Source organism: Aspergillus undulatus, assembly GCF_047715775.1.
Source record: "Aspergillus undulatus strain CBS 261.88 unplaced genomic scaffold BDV17scaffold_3, whole genome shotgun sequence".
In the NCBI taxonomy this organism is placed as follows: Eukaryota; Fungi; Ascomycota; class Eurotiomycetes; order Eurotiales; family Aspergillaceae; genus Aspergillus; species Aspergillus undulatus.
Window position 1 is genome coordinate 1,023,683 of NW_027396607.1, and position 15,529 is coordinate 1,039,211.

The 15,529-nt window shown below is 51.6% G+C and overlaps 3 protein-coding genes across 3 annotated transcripts; all 3 read right to left on the bottom strand.

Moving 5' to 3' along the window:
* Positions 1 to 1,096: 1,096 nt before the first annotated feature.
* Positions 1,097 to 1,695, bottom strand: BDV17DRAFT_287209 (uncharacterized protein; the record flags this gene model as incomplete). Its single annotated transcript, XM_073761112.1, has 2 exons — positions 1,097 to 1,368; positions 1,452 to 1,695. 2 exons carry the CDS (start codon positions 1,693 to 1,695, stop codon positions 1,097 to 1,099), a joined length of 516 nt encoding a protein of 171 aa, XP_073620392.1.
* Positions 1,696 to 2,236: 541 nt separating this feature from the next.
* Positions 2,237 to 3,919, bottom strand: rpL3 (60S ribosomal protein uL3). Its single transcript, XM_073756524.1, has 6 exons — positions 3,844 to 3,919; positions 3,737 to 3,768; positions 3,597 to 3,654; positions 3,363 to 3,519; positions 2,632 to 3,305; positions 2,237 to 2,573 (listed from the first exon to the last, which is right to left on the bottom strand). Coding segments are annotated over exons 1-6 (1,179 nt in total). The 5' UTR covers positions 3,846 to 3,919; the 3' UTR covers positions 2,237 to 2,317.
* Positions 3,920 to 4,109: 190 nt separating this feature from the next.
* On the bottom strand, positions 4,110 to 7,897 carry cyc8 (putative transcriptional corepressor Cyc8). The gene is made up of 6 exons (XM_073756525.1): positions 7,113 to 7,897; positions 6,840 to 7,043; positions 6,708 to 6,790; positions 6,476 to 6,655; positions 6,333 to 6,425; positions 4,110 to 6,280 (listed from the first exon to the last, which is right to left on the bottom strand). Exons 1-6 carry the CDS (start codon positions 7,279 to 7,281, stop codon positions 4,427 to 4,429), a joined length of 2,583 nt encoding a protein of 860 aa, XP_073620394.1. The 5' UTR covers positions 7,282 to 7,897; the 3' UTR covers positions 4,110 to 4,426.
* Between the last annotated feature and the right edge of the window lie 7,632 nt (positions 7,898 to 15,529).

Genomic DNA, 15,529 nt, shown 5'->3' on the forward strand with positions numbered 1-15,529 from the left:
TTTTTTTTTTTTGGTCGAAGTCGGATGTTCTCCTCAAGATGGCGTTTGGCGTAATCGTAGGACGACGGAAACGAATGGACGGAGGCTTGAGTCCAAGACGCCTCCAAGAGCAAGTCAGAGCGAGGCTCAACAGTGCTGGTGAGGGAATAGAGCGCCAGTTGCTACTGCAGGCTCACGTTGGCGATGAGAGAGCGGCGATTCGAGATGGCACGATTTGAGGAAAGGACAGAATAACGCGGAAGAAGAATAGCATGCCATGGAAGGTAAACAGGAGGAGAAGGAGGGACAAGAATGGAGAGAGAGCGCCAGAGGGCGAGAATGAATGAGTGAGGAAGTGAATGAAGGCGACTGACGGGGTCAAGGAAGGGATAGCGGATGGAGGGGCAAAGAGTGGCAGGAATCAGGACTCGACCACTTGGCCGATTGTTTTGACAACTGACAGAAGAGCAAGGAAATGGGTTTGATATACTCTTGGTATCTATCTACCAGCAGCTTAGTAGACTTGGGAGTACGTATTCCTGTATGCGCAATTAGCAGTTTGTTTATCTAGCCTCCGCCAGACCAAGGCAAACCTAGGCCAAGGAATGCTTGCGAGCGCATTGATCCCTTGAGTTCCCAGTACTCCATGCTGCTTTCAAGGATCTCGCCATTTTTAAACCGGATGACAGCCTTCTAAATTGACCAGGAACTGGTGGCGCTGCAGGCCCAGAATAGACATTTGCTGCAGTACTCCTGGACTTATGCATAGAGCCAGCCTCCGCATTTTGGTTGCAGCAAAAACGGTCCAAGTGAAACGAGAGATGCTCTTGTCGAACATTAACATCGGCATTTCATGAGGGTCCAGAGGGAACGAAGAATCTGAGGGATCCTGTTGCTGCGACAAGGGGAAGAATGCATGAAACTTGAACGGCCAAGATTCCTGATATCTCTCAATAAGAAAAGAAAACCCACAATACTACACCTGGAAAAGAGGAAGGAGAGATGTACTAGGTATAGCGCACGCTCTCACCGCAGAAGTACTCAACGTCATATCGAAAGGAGATTCATATTAAAGGCCCTAGTCATCACCAAACTTTGCTGAAAAAAATTGACACACTTAACTCTCAATAGCCTTCGCCCTCAACCCAACAAGAAGCCCCTCCCCATCGAGCGCAACAACCCAATACTGAACCCTCGAGCTCCCCGTCTCCACCCGATAAACCTTCACCTCAACGGCTCCCTCATCCCCGCCCGAGTCGTGCACAGCAGCGGCCCTGACAGCCTTCAACACAGAACTATACTGGTTCTTTGGATCGAATGAGGAGGGCGAGAGTGTTTCGATTGATGAGGAGAGGTCGGATTCGGGGCTGATGAGTTTTGAGAAGGACGCTGGTGACGTCGAATGGGTTAGCGTTGTGATAGCCTGGGTACCTAAGGTAGGTATGGTAGGTAAAGTTAAGAACTTAACATACCAGAATCAGGCCAGACACCCCGTCCCCCACCATCCCATTTTAACGCAACGGGCTCGAATGGCTCGTCTGCATCGGAGACGTAGAACGCATCGACGGAGGTTAGCGGGGTAGGGATCTTGACGTTGGCATCAACGGTCTCTGTGCGGGCGCCGGACGAGGACTGCGTTGTTTGTTGGGAGCGGCCGGCGTCAAGGTCTGAGTTGGCTTTGTCCAGGAAGGACATGTATGCGTCGTCTGAGGACATGGCGCGGGTGGTCGTCGTCGTGATTGTTGTTAGTGGGCGGATGTAGCTAGCTTTGGAGAGGCAGGTCGAGCCGTGGGAAGTTTCCTGTTTGGTTGAGAACGTTCGTGTTTGAGTTGGTACTTTGGCAGACAGAATGTTTGGTTGGTATGATGTAGAGGCTCGCTGGGATGTTGCAGGCTTTAAATGTAGTGATGCGAAAGAACGGGGGAGGTGATCAATGACGCAATGTGCCTTGCGGGCGCTCTGCCACCTGCGCATTGGTGCGATACTTGAATGAGACGTGAGAAGATTAAAAGAGGGCAAAGTAAGAGAATATTGGGACGTTGAATAGCTCGCTAGCAAACTCATAAACAACATGCCTTGTTTAGTAAAGCTTCGAGCTTGTCTACGGAATCTGCAGGATTTTCAATCCTCCGCCGGTGGCTTCTGCACAGACTAGAGTAAGAGGCTTCGTGCTCCGGTAGAAAACAATCACAAGGACACACCAGGGCATCTGCATCGACTGGTACAAAGTACTTTCTACAATATATCTAGAAGGTGATGTTGAAGTATTCGCTTTTTTTATTGAAACGCATAAAAATCTGTACTACACCGAGCCATAGCCATAATCTCCGTAAACACCTTAAGCAGAGGTAACGAGGTCCTTCTTGAGGGTACCCATGAAAGCACGCTTCTCCTCGGGGGTCTGGAAAGCACCGTGACCGAACTTGGAGGAGGTGTCGATCCACTTGAGGTCGATCTTCTCTGTGGCCCTGCGGCTGGTCTGGGGGTAGAGGGTCTTGCGCAAGGTCATGACACGCTTCTTAACACCAGGGATGGAACCCTTGACCATGACGAAGTCGTTCTTGACCTCACCGTAGCGGACGAAACCACCGAGGCTGTGATGTTGTTAGTTGGTGTTTTGTGAGAGGGAGTCAAGGGGGACGGGGGACATACGGAGTGATCTGCTTCTTGGAGACATCGAACTCGGTGGAGGCGTTGGCCTCGTCGGAGCCCTTGCCGATGCGGAAGACCTTGTGGTTGCAAGAGGTACGGTGGTGGTAACCCATCTGACCGGCACGGGCAACGGTCCACTGGACGTGGCTAGGGTGCCAGGCACCGATACAAGCAACCTTACGAAGACCCTTGTGAGTCTTGCGAGGAAGCTTCTTGGTACCCCAACGGCTGGTGACACCCTGGAAACCGTGACCCTTGGTGACGGCAATGACATCGATCATCTCGTCCTGCTCGAAGATGGAGGAGATCTCGATGGGCTTCTCGAAGAGGTTGCGGGCGAAGTCAACCTTGTCGGCGACGGAGCCACCGTTGACCTGGATCTCCATGAGGTGGGCCTTCTTCTGCTTGAGGGGAGTCTGGCGAATCTGGGTGTGGGCGAGGACACGGACGACGGTGCAGTACTTCTTGATGCGCTCGAGGTCGCGGGTGATGGCAGCGCCGTTCTCCTCGGAGTGTTTCTTGGCGTACTTGGTGAAGGCCTTCTTCTTGCTCTTGTACCAGTTCTTGTAGAAGCGACGCTTGACCTCGTCGCTCAGGTGCTCAGCCCAGACGGTGGCGAGCGAGCGGAGACCGCGGGGAGTCTCAATGTATCCGACAACGCCAACAGCAATGAGCTAGAAACTGTCAGTTTCTCAAAGGGAGAAACGAAAGGTTTCAGTAGTGAAACATACAGGAGGAGTCTCAATGACGGTGGCAGCCTCAACAACCTCCTTCTTGTGCATCTTGGCACCAGGACGGTCAAGGTCACGGACAACAGTGGTCATACCGGCCTTGTAACCCATGGAGGCCGTCAGGTGGACGGGCTTCTTGGGGTCATCCTTGGGGAAGCTGTCGCAAAAAAAAAAAAAAAAATTCAGTATTTGTCCCCATAATTCCCGATAGCAGATTATTCTGTCCAAACTAACCTCTTGACTCTTCCACGGTGTCTGGCAGCGCGCTTGCGAGGCAAGTAGGCAAGGGAGCCTGGATGAATCTCAGTCAGTACAAATCCCACACACGCACAAAAGTCGTATCTCGAGGATCGTGGGCGAAAAGGTAGACGAACCGTGCCGAGGTGCTTCGTACTTCCGGTGACTCCTATTCAGAGGAAATTAAGTTAGTTGTTGTCCATTGAGCATCTGTCTTGCTTGAAGACGGCCGCGAAATACTTACATCTTGACCCTGTTGTCGTTAGTTGTCGGACTGGTGATTGAGAGTGTCTATCTCCAGGTTTGGCCGCAAGTCCGATTTTGCAACGCTTAACGAGTGTGGGCGCCGTCTAAGCGAGAAGTCTTGGCTTTTTGCCCTATTGCGGTTAGCACTCTACTGAAGCCTCAGGCATAAACACACACGTGCCCACCATCAGTGAAGGCACCACTTTCTCCTGTTGATTGGACGATTACAGAGTACAATTATCGCAGTATTTGATGAAGGTCGAATTCAAAAAGGGTAGGTACAAGGTTCATGGATGTTGCTTAATAACTGGACACTAGACATAGACATAACCGCCCATATAGTCCCAATCGTAGAATACAACCTGAGGCTAACATAAGGACTAAAAGAACAGCAAGTATAGATCCCAATCGAAAACAGAAGGTAAACATTGGGGTGATCGAAAGAGGTGGGTGAAAAGAAAAAGCTAAGGTGTAAACGAAGGTACAGTGTTCATAACAAGGGCATCATTCAAATCTTAAATAGTAACATTGTGGCAGCAAGGGCATCAACATGCCCATGTAGATATGGTGACCATCAACCTTTAAGCTGTAGGCTCTTTGGACGCTGAGGCACTGCCAACACCGTTGCTGTTTCCGTTGGTGCTGCCGGTTCCGCTACCCTGCGGGCTGCCCTTCACAGCAGCCTTTCTGTCGTCGTCACCATCGTCATCGTAGTCCTCATCGACTTCCATCTTGCGTGCAGCAGGCTCGTGAGCTGGAGCTGGTTCAGTCCGAGCGTGCTCATCCTTAACGGCGACCTGGCCTTGGGGAGTAGGAGGAACAGCCGAGGGTCCGTTGGATGACGTAGGAGCATTTTCAGACATTGGAGGAAGGCTGGAACCGGAGGGATGCGGTGGCATATGCTGGATTGAAGGGAGTGTCGGGGGGTGGTGCGCAGCCTCGGATGGGTGGTAACTTTCATTGATTCGGCGTTGTTCTTCGCGACGAGCCTCGGAGGAATCCCGACGCTGCATGGCTCCAGGCGAAGGCAAACGGCTGGGCGATGGAACACGACGGCCAATTTGTTCATCAAGTCTAGATCGGGTTTCTTCACTCGCAAGTTTCTTGACTGGGCCAGGTTCACCCTCCCATTCCCGACCGCGCTTCATAGCCGAAGAAGGACGCTCTTCACGATCGCGCACAGCGGCGTCAGCCGCAGAAATGGCGGAGGCTGGCGCAGGTGCTCCACCAGCAATGCCCGTGGTGTTGGCGCTTTGGGCCGAGACACTGGGCCCGTGATGGTAGTTCTGGTGGGGATAGCTAGATCCTGGAGAAGAGGGACGTTCCTCGCGAATGTCACGGAGCGGTCTGATCTCAGGTGGGGTGAATGGACGGTGATAAGATGGCAGAGGGCCAGCAGAACCAGGTGCACCATTAGGAGCTACCGGGGCTGCAGGTGCGGGGCCAGGAGGCAAGGCCCCGCGCGTCGCAGAAGCAAAGCCAGCACCACTAGAAGCGCGATCATGCGATGGAGGGGGATTGGTGAGTTGAGGAAGAGCATGAGCAGGATAGGCGCCTGGGCCTGGAAGACCAGGCTTCGGTGACCGCACGCCTGGAGGTGGACGGACGCCCTCGGGCAATCCCCTGCCAGGTTCCTGGCGAGGGCTAGGTTGCTGGAAGGCGCTAGGTCGGGGTCCATCGCGAGGATCAAATCCGTTTGCGCCGGCAGCCTGGGCTTGAGGGTGAACCTCGGCAAGATTGCGGTTCCAGTCAGCAATCTGTCGGGGAGGGGCCGGGGGCTGGGGAGGTGGCCCTCCCATAGGAGCCGGGGCGCCCCATTGAGGTGCAGGAGGGGCACCGACGCCAGGGGCCTGATAAGCTTGAGGGTGGACGTCCTGGGGCTGTGGGGCGGGACCGTTCGTTTGGCCAGATCCAGATAGCTGGCCCTGGAGGAGATTCAAGCGAGCTTTGATATGGACGTTGGAAGGATCCAAGTCGGCAGCCCGGCCGTATGCGTCCAAGGCATCAGCGACCTGGTTGTTGCAGGACTCGTAAAGAGTTCCCAGGTCGTACCACACCTCCGAGATATAGGGGTTCAATCGAATAGCGCGCGAGTACGCATCCAACGCATCACGGTACTGATTGATTTGATAGTACAGAACACCGATCGAGCACCAGAATGTTGGGTTGCGGCCGTCGCGATAGACTGCCTGTTGATAGGCCTCGTATGCCTTGGGATACTTGGCTTGCGACATGTAACAGCGTCCCAGAAGGTACCAACTCTGCGCATCGGTGTTATCTGCGCTAACCGACTTCTCGAGGAACTCGATCGCTTTATCCTGACTCTGGAAGCTAGGGCTTTGCTGGTGATACAACCATCCAAGCTGTTGCAAAACCTTTGCGTGGTTGGGGTCACGCTCGAGCACGCGCCTGTAAGCTTGCTGAGCAGCTTCAAACTACAACATCATCAGTATCTGAGAAAACTCATCGCTGAAGTTTGCAACTCACGTCTTTTTGTTGTTCGTGGACGTGGCCGACCTGGAACCAAATGTCCTCCTCTGTAAGTGGTTTCGGGGGGTCATGGACAATATATTTAAAGCACTGCAACTCATTAGTAATAGATCTCGACAAAGCAGAAATTGTGCACTTACGTCCAGACTTTGATTGAACTTCTGCTGCTGCTTGTATATGATTCCCAGCCGGAAATAAATCTCGTTGGCCTTTTCAAAGTCGGGCGCCATACGCATAACTTGAGAGAAAGCTTCTTCCGCATGATCGAGAGAGCCGTAGCGATCGTAGAGAATACCGATCCCGTACCACAACTTAGGTTCCTACATATTGTTAGATACTGACTTACGTCTTGATTTTAGATTGATTACGAACCTTAGGGTCGCGCAAGTGATATAGCGCTTGCTGGTAGGCAGTGTATGCTTCCTGCAGGTTGTCGATCATGAGGAAACAGTGTCCTAAATTTGATTAGTGTTATTCAGCACCATTGTTTTCTGCCCAACATACCCAGGCTTCCCCATGCCTCTCCGAGGCCCGGATCCAGTTTGAGGATATTCTGCAAGTATTCGATCGCCTTCGGGAACTGATCTCTTGCCCGTAATATGCAGGATATCGCGTTCATAGCCGGTATAGACCACTGATTATGCCGTAATGCTTGTTCGTACGCGTTCATGGCGCCATCCAAATCTCCCATCATTTCAGTCAAGTTTCCTGGAGGAACAGTCAGTCGAGAGTTTCAACCACAATATTTGCGCCATTGCTTGCGCGATATTTCCATACCAATCTGTAACCAAACCTGTTCATTCAGAGCAGCGATCTTCTGGGCAGTGCTGAGAGGAGGTTTCTGCGCGGGCGACTGCAAAGGCAGATGGCCATTCACGGGGTGGGCCGTCAAGTGCCCATGATGAGGAGTGACCCCTCCAGTGGGCGATGGCTGAGTGTGAGCCATAGCGCGATCGTTGAGTTGAAGCAAAATCGCAAAGCAGCCGGTTTCGGATGAAAGCGATTAACTTTGCGACACAATGATGCAACCAGTCCCCGTGTCACTCGAATGTCGCACAGCCCCGGTATAGATGGTTGCGCAAGATGGTGACCCAATGACCTTGTTGATCAATCGCAACGTTCTTTTCGGAACAGATATCCCAGATGTCGGCCGGCAAGCACGTAAGGAGGCAGTCGGTCGAATAGGTTGAGAACGTGTCCGATCAACTCGCTCTTGGCAGACAGGTAGTGGAAGTATACAAAGGTATGAAGACACGAGTAAGAAAGAGACAGAAGAAGAATGGGCGTAAAGATGAAGGGGCCAGATGTGAAGCGACAAGGCAAAGACACAGTAGTTGGAGAGTTGGTGGATAGAGGCCAACTTGCAAGGAAGGGGTGCTATAGAAGGGATAGAAGAAGAAAGAATTGAAGCAAGAAGGGAAGACGGGCAGATGAGGAATATTCAGCAGAGCTGAGAAGGGCAGAAGACAATGATGATCCAAAAGGAGCAGAATCAGAGGGCCAAAAGGAGGAAAGGAAGAAGAGAAGAAGAGCGGGAAGAGGACGAGAGAAGTCGAGGGGCTTTGCTCGCAACTGGCAGAGACGCCGAGGCGGTAGTGGTTGCGCAGCTGTTTGAATCGAGTTGATGTCTTAGAGATCAGGCACCAAGTGTGTGAGGCAGATTAAAGCAGAAAAGCTCGTCCGATGCCACGGCCGCTACTCTGACGTCCAGGAACAGCCTAGTCGGTGGGGCCGTCAGCTTTGCGCGTAATCCCACTCAATTCTCCGGATGAAGTCATGAACTTTAAGAATATTCCAAGCTGTTTTTACTGCTCCTTTTCTGTACGTCTATATTTTCTTAGATAGCGGCTACTATGTCGAGACACGTTGTTTGCAATATCTTGCAACTGAAGCATAGGCATGCACCCCGGGCGGAGCTCATCACCCATATGGAGCCGTCGCGTGGATGATTTCCTCGGAGCTGATCCTTCATTCCTGTTGCGGAAGGACAACTTTCCAGTACGAGATAGCCATGCCCATAACCGTCGCTGTGTTGATTGATCTGGGACTCGGAGTCGAGCGGCTAACAGGCTAAGTGTGTCATGTTGGCAAGCGGGGCATTCAAAGAGGATGCGTACGTTATATGGTCCACTATACGAGCATGGACTTGGTCGACTAACCTTAAGAAGGTTGCAAACTATTAGGGGATAAATTCAATTTAGTGGCGAAAATAAATATAAAAATAAAACATTCCGGGGGGCATTATCGAGATCAGGAGTGCAGGCGCTAGTACCCCAAGATAGCATGCCAGCCTCAGGAATTTCACCTCGCGTGTGATGCAGACAATATTGCCGTAAGGTTTCTTTGGGCTATGGACGACTAATTGATTTGGCGACGGCATGATATACTATTGAAAAGTCATGTTCAATATTGCGAAGAAATAAGAAAAGAAGACTCCCTTGTATGAGGAAGCGCCGGAGCAACAGAGCCATCCAGGGATGCCTCATATTGCTGGCTGGGGCCCAGCACGAACCCCCAGTTGTGACTCGCCGAGTGGCTGCATGTGGGCTCGCGAGCCCAGGCCCCACCGGCCCACTCTTCCCCGTGCCATGATTGTTTGGGAATTAGGCAAATTATTATAATTATTCACTAGCGCAGTGCGGATGGAGCGCCGCCAATGATTCCAGACGTCGACGGTGGGCCTGCCCAACATCCCTGCCGGTGACGGTGTGCGACTCCGGAATATCGCCATGGCCCTGCCCATAAGCTCAGCCAGCTAAAGGCGAGTACAGAGTAAGCTCCCGGCAAAGGTAGGAGACAAGGATTCAGGCATGAGGCGCCCTCCACCTCACTTATCTGCCCATGCATGCCGCGGATTTGCTAAATTGCTGCCCCCGCCCAGGAAAATAGTTCGCTGGGCGCGCTGTCCACACAGCCCGACTACCCGAGGATTTGCGAGTCGCGACGGGCTCTGCGATGGAGTCGATTGAGAAAATTTAGCACGCCCTCGGTGACTCCACGTCTGATGGGGTCGGGCCTTCTGGCTTCTGCAGGGATCCATAGTCACGGGCGCCTTAAAAGGCTAAAACCCCTTGTTGATAAAAATGAGGTTTGTCGGATCTGTCACCCAGCTCTCAGCCAACCTTTCCCCTCGCTGACGAGATCACCAAGCGGTTTCCCCCTCCAGCCGTGTACCGCAGGGAAGCAGGGACAGGATGCCCATCCGTCAAACGACGCTGCATACTCCCGGCATTGCTCAGCCGACTGCCTCTGTGCGTTGTCTTGCAGGTGCAGCCGCACTGATGCAGACTCTCGAGCACTGGAACAGAGCATCAGAGATTTCAATTCCGTAACCTTCGGCACACTGTCCAGGACTCCAGGCGAGGCAGCCCTGTAGATCGAACGGAGAGTGGAACTGAGAGAAGTTGAATTAACGGGCTGACCTAAAGTCCAAGGGCCAAAGCCTAAAGTTCTTTGGGGAATTTTGTTCGTCATACGGGGCATCATGATTCAGATTCAGCCGCTGGTCGGTGCGCCCGCGGCTTGGGCTGCTTAGTAAGTAGCCGTACGCTAGGCCGCAAACAGCACCCAGCCACCAGCCACATTGTTGTTTGCAGTGGTGGTGGGCCGTTCCCGAGTGCTGATCCGTCGGCTTTTCCATTGATCTTGATTTCTTGGATTCATCACTTGCGGTGGGGCGATCATTCGCCCATCCTTCAGGGATTCCCACGCTGGGGTTGGCATCCTTCTTTGTGCGGGCAAAAGTATTCCGAGTAAAGCGAACAATGACCGCACCCAAACCAATGATTCTTCGTCACCTAAATATTCAGGTACAAAGTCCCTGCCTGAATATACAACTCAATGCAAGTTCCAAGTTCCACCATTGGAATCTTGCGGTGGGCTCGCCAAGACTGGAGGGCTGGAGGCTGGAGCCCGTGTGAGGGACTGAGGGTCAGCCTGGTGTGGCGCCCGATCACGGAGCAAAGGGCAGCAAACCTGTCGAGTCATCGTCGGATCATCGTCGCCTGTTTTTTTCGCCTTTTCCCAAGATGAACAATGCGGCTATGGCCCCCTCTCGTGGAGCTGTCGGGTGCTCTCCAAATGCCCACTTTTCGTCCGCTTTTCTCGTTCTCGGGTGGCCGGGTCCGAGGAACAGCCCTTCACAAGGAGCGTACGTGGTCCAAAGTATATATATCTCGCCTGTGATCGAGCGTCACATAGGGACTCTTAGGCACGCGATGCCCCGACGCGCGCTTTCAGAGCATACATAGTTTCATCGAACATATTGGAATATATATTAGAAGGAATCGTCATCTGGTCATCATTTGGTGTTTATAGGAATTGCGGGCTTAATGTTCTGGCATCATCGACCTTGAAATCTACTTACACCAAGTGGTTCCATACCGTTAAGGAGCGAAGTGCTTCCAATTGTATCCCATCTCAAAGTACCAGTCCTCTTCGATTCTTTTTGTCCGCACCAACTACTAGTACGCTCTATTCTTCTGGGAATTATGTTTATGAAATGGGAACCGAAAACCAGTCATAGCCAGACTTCTTTGTCTACTTGATACAAATTACAATTCTCAAATCTCTCGTTTGTCGAGTCGCAGATCCGAGGAGTCTCAGTAAGATCCTCTGAAAGGAGCCTTGGACTAGTCGTCAACACCCCTCATCGCAGTTATCCCATCTCCAAGTCCCAAGATCCCCACTGCTCGCCTACCCTGAGCAAAGGGGCCGGTATCGATTCGTCAAGCCGCTTGGATGAAGTGATCCCCCGCCATATGCACCAGAGTAGCCGAGCCGAACCGGGCGCACCCTAAGTCAAGTCTTTCACTCATGGAAAAGTAAGCAGTGCCCACTGGCATCCATTTTGATAAACTCATGCATGGAAAATCGACCACGGCCAGAACCTATACGTCACTCTGCAACCGCACTGGGACCCAGGGTTTGGCATTTTGCTGGTATTCTACGAGTGCTCGGGTACGAAGTATAAAATGCACACACCCACGTTTCAAAAACCTCGTCAGCTAATTTACGAGTATCCGTGGATCAGATCTCGAAAGTTATGGACGCATAGTAGTGCATCATCATGATGATATACTTCCGCAGACAATGGATCGTCGCCGTCCATGACCGGAACCAGACCCTCGTTGAGTGAGCCTAAGGTCTTGCATAGTCTCTGGCTCGCTGACTTGGTTTTCGGTATTTTCCCCTCCAAAGAGAAACATACTCGACGCTCGAGTGCTTCAATGGAAATCCTCAGTGAGTAGCCTGGCTACTTAGACTTTCTCAAAGTCGATGGCAAGATGCTTGCTGACACGGGCAAATCAGCCAACCTAGGGATAAACCTTCCGGTCTTGTGGCATACAAAGCACATAGTTCTTGCTTACCGGCTGCAGTAGCGGCCCCAACAATCCTGGATGATGGGAGTAACCCTTGCGTGAGCATAAATACACAGATAGGTGGCATCAGCCATGAATCGCTCAGTCCCCAAATGAGGCTCCGCGTCAAAGTACCTTAGTTGGTTGGAAATTCTGATCTTCTCTCCAATTCAGCAAGCCCATGGCCCCCATCGTCTTCAGCTCATACTCCTGACAATGTATCCTTAGAGGTACTGTCAATCATGAGCACATCACAGGTCGTTCACGCATAAGGCCTGCCTCAAATCATAATAGGGCTGAAGGGTTCATTATACCCACTCGCTCAGCATAGATCATCAATGCCACTACTATCTGTGCTCAGTCTGAACGGCAAATACGAGATGGACACTAGCGTCGTCTCCAATCAACCCACAGATAATAATCACCCCAGGGTACTCTCCTCTCACTGCCAAACCCAGCTTGCGAGCAACCACTTCCCATCACCGTCACCGTCATACAGCGCTATGATCATGCACGTAGTGTCAGCACGGTTACGTTACCCCATAGATTACCTACCTACGGTAGCAGCGCAGACGGCCGTTCTCATATCCAACTTCGAAATCCAGCAGTCTGAATCATAACCACCAGAGCTTCGTCGTTCTCGGTACGCATGCGCATGCGTATGCATGCATTGCGGTCCACAGCGCAAGGGGCTAGAAGTTGATTGCTAAATCCAAAAAAACCAATACCTGGGAGAGGGAAGGGCATTGTCAAGTTCATCAGATCGACAAGATCGAGGATTGAAATCAAAGGTTTCGCCGGGATCCTGCTATGGCGGGGTTCGAGGAGCCCCTGTGCAGATTGCCAATGCAGAGTCTGTGCTCTGGATCCCTTCGGCTTGAATGTAGGAGTGGGAGTGGGACTATGGAACTGTAGATGAACCGTACTACTAGTAGGTAGTTAGAGTACTGCTAGTACGCTCGATAGAGCCTTGTAGTTTGTGTGTCCACACTCGTACCCGATATGTATGTCTGCCCCGCGCCATCTGCGGAGTACTAAATTTACCTACGGCCGGGGGTGGATGAGGACGAAGGATAACGATACCTATCGGTGCAAAACGTGTCATATATGAATTGGATGGTTCGAGATCGAGGCCGACACAACTCACTGAACCCCCAACTCACTTCTGCTCGCAATAAAAAAAATGTACAACTGTACCACCACCTCCACTCATCATTGGAAGACCGCAAAGACTCCCGAATATAAAAGAAAAAGCAAAGAAGGCGAGAATGCATCGGAAGCAAACACCTAGATAGACCGACATAGAACCAGCAACACGAAAGAAGCAAAGAGACGTACTTCGGCATTCAGCGAGGTCCAATGCTATAAGAGGACCCCAACACGACATGACACCGATGTGTCCGTCTGTCTGTCCTACGTAGTAGTACCTATTAATTGTAGTACCTACCATAGGTAGCAAACAAGCATGGCTATCTACACTTCACTCGCTACCTAGTCGCGCTCGATGCCCCACGCCAATGTCATACAGCATCTGCATCTGAGTCTGAGGCTTCGCGCAGCGGCGCGCGCAGGTTTCATTGCTATTCAGCCTACCTAAGCATCTCACCCGCACTTCCTGTCCCATACTCCTCTTCTTTCTTTCTTCGCCTTCCATTCCCTGCTTACAGCTGCATCTGCAGCTGTAACAATGTACTTGTATGTGGTGAGATTGAGATGGAATGGGGGCCTGAACCTCGAGTGAGTTGCACAGCATGGATGGATACGAAGAGTCGTGTCATTCAGATTCTGTCTGCCTTGCCTACGTAGCCGTAGTGCATATTCATGGTGATCATTAGAGCTGGATTCCATCGTGGATGATGGCGCTTGGGACTACCGCTGCGAATGGGTGTTTGTGTCCGGGGTAGTGCTTTTTGCTAAGATATCGCAAAGGTAGAGATGTTGTTGATTAACTTAGAATACGGATACCTGACGGATGGATGGACTATTGCGGGGTGCTTGGTAGAGAGGTAGAGAGGTAGGTAGCCACGGCGCCAACTCCCACTTACCCTTGGTTGTTGTATGTAGATACTTTGTTGCCTGTAGGCAACTCCGTCCGTGTTAGCATTGCTGAAGGTATAGAAATCGTGGCGTTCCATTTATTCATTCCCCAACGATTGAGCAACGTGCCATAAAGCCCGTTGACGAGTCAGTTGGAGACCGAATCCCGAGTTATGGTGACGAAGTATACTTCAGTATGCGTTGTGTTATGGTCTGGATAGACCCTTGCGTATGCATAAAGTCCTCTGGATAGGGTTCTTACAAAGTCGAACCCAGGACTCGAGGTACTGAAATACCAAGGTGTCTGGTATACAAACCCCTGGTGCCTGCTACTCGCTGTTCAAAGTATTCGTCGGTACTTACTGGGTAACAAGGAACTAGAGTTGACGGCGGCAGCTCTCCAGTTTCTCTCATTCAATGCCATGACTAGAATCAAGAGCCGGAGGCATAGTTTTATTTTTTTTTACAGATATCGAAGCGACTATAATCGTTTGAGATGCCGTACTTGAGGCGAGGAGGCTATCGAGAACCCATTACCCTCAGTACGACTATTGGTATACGCAGGCGGATGCTGTGATAGTGCAACTCATAGGTGATTCGGTTCGGATATGGTATGCTTTGACAAGCCGATACGGTCAAACGCAACACAGTCCTAGGGAAAGAGAGCTTTAATGGGAAGGTTGCGCACTTTCTCTTCGCGCAGCCTTAGAGCCTCGGCTCTCAACAGAATTGTGAAGTTATCTCCCCACCAGTTGAAAATGGCGAGCCAGCGTATGAAGCTTTGTATACATAGAATCCTCATACTTTCGATAAGTGGCGCTTGACACTCAGTCAGATGTGACAATAAGCGCTGGACCTGCCTCGAGTAGTAATAGAGAAGCTGCAGCTCGAGTCAGGACGGTCAGGGCTCGACGGTTATACCATGCCCTGAAATAGGTTCTTTTTCGCAAAAGGTCTCACTCTGACTCGAGAGTCGAGAGGATGGGTTTGCCTGTGCCTGATGGGTCTTCTGTTGTCGAGGCCGAGACACTTGGCAATGAAAGTAATCACACTAGGTGAACGCCATGAAGGCCCCTCGCCCATCTGCCGAGATTAACGAGGAGCGGCATGGCCTGAGGCCACACGGATGATAGGGCATATGCAATGTCGTGGTAGATATCAAGAGCGGGATCATGCAAACGGTCTCGATCTGTACCCAAGACATTGTCGAGGACGACTCTCACAAATGATAAACTGCACCCAAGAAAGGGATCCGTGATCATCAATGATCATCATCGAGCCAAGATAAGCTACTCGGAAGACCGGCATCCACAAGGCGGTATGTTGTAATCTGTAACATACAGAGGACTCCGTAGTCCGTACTCCGTACGTTTATGATAAGTTCACGGTACCGGCGGGATCGCTGGTTATCCCGCGTATGGAGAAAACGTGGCACAAGCGCGTCGATACGTACGGAGTCACGGACGATGGCCGAGAGGCACCCACAAGGCTCTCATCCATGTATCCGAGACTCGATTGGATCAACTCCGTCCTTCGGAGAAAAATGATTTCCTGTTGTGCAGACGAAGAGCCGTGTAATGAACCTCTCAATCTCGAGAGACTCACGAAACGTTCCAAGTTATGAGCTGTCTCCCGGAGGATTTGAAGCCAGCCCTAGGAAGTTCCTGTGACCTTGAACTGCAGGACGTTATTGGCTGACGTGATCTGTCATATCGAGGTCCTTCAGCGTCTCGACGCATTATCTGAACCTTGGGTAAGGTTCAGAGACCAATCTTGGTCTGCCATCCATGGCCGGGG

Excerpts from the sequence above, each read along its gene's own strand:
- rpL3 (XM_073756524.1), bottom strand. Across the intron at positions 3,655-3,736 it reads GTACGAAGCACCTCGGCACG|GCTCCCTTGCCTACTTGCCT; the intron begins GTTCGTCTACCT and ends AGATTCATCCAG. Across the intron at positions 2,574-2,631 it reads TCCAAGAAGCAGATCACTCC|CCTCGGTGGTTTCGTCCGCT; the intron begins GTATGTCCCCCG and ends ACAACATCACAG.
- cyc8 (XM_073756525.1), bottom strand. The coding sequence starts at position 7,281 with ATGGCTCACACTCAGCCATCGCCCACTGGAGGGGTCACTCCTCATCAT. Across the intron at positions 7,044-7,112 it reads ACAGGTTTGGTTACAGATTG|GAAACTTGACTGAAATGATG; the intron begins GTATGGAAATAT and ends CTGTTCCTCCAG. Across the intron at positions 6,426-6,475 it reads AGTTCAATCAAAGTCTGGAC|TGCTTTAAATATATTGTCCA; the intron begins GTAAGTGCACAA and ends AATGAGTTGCAG.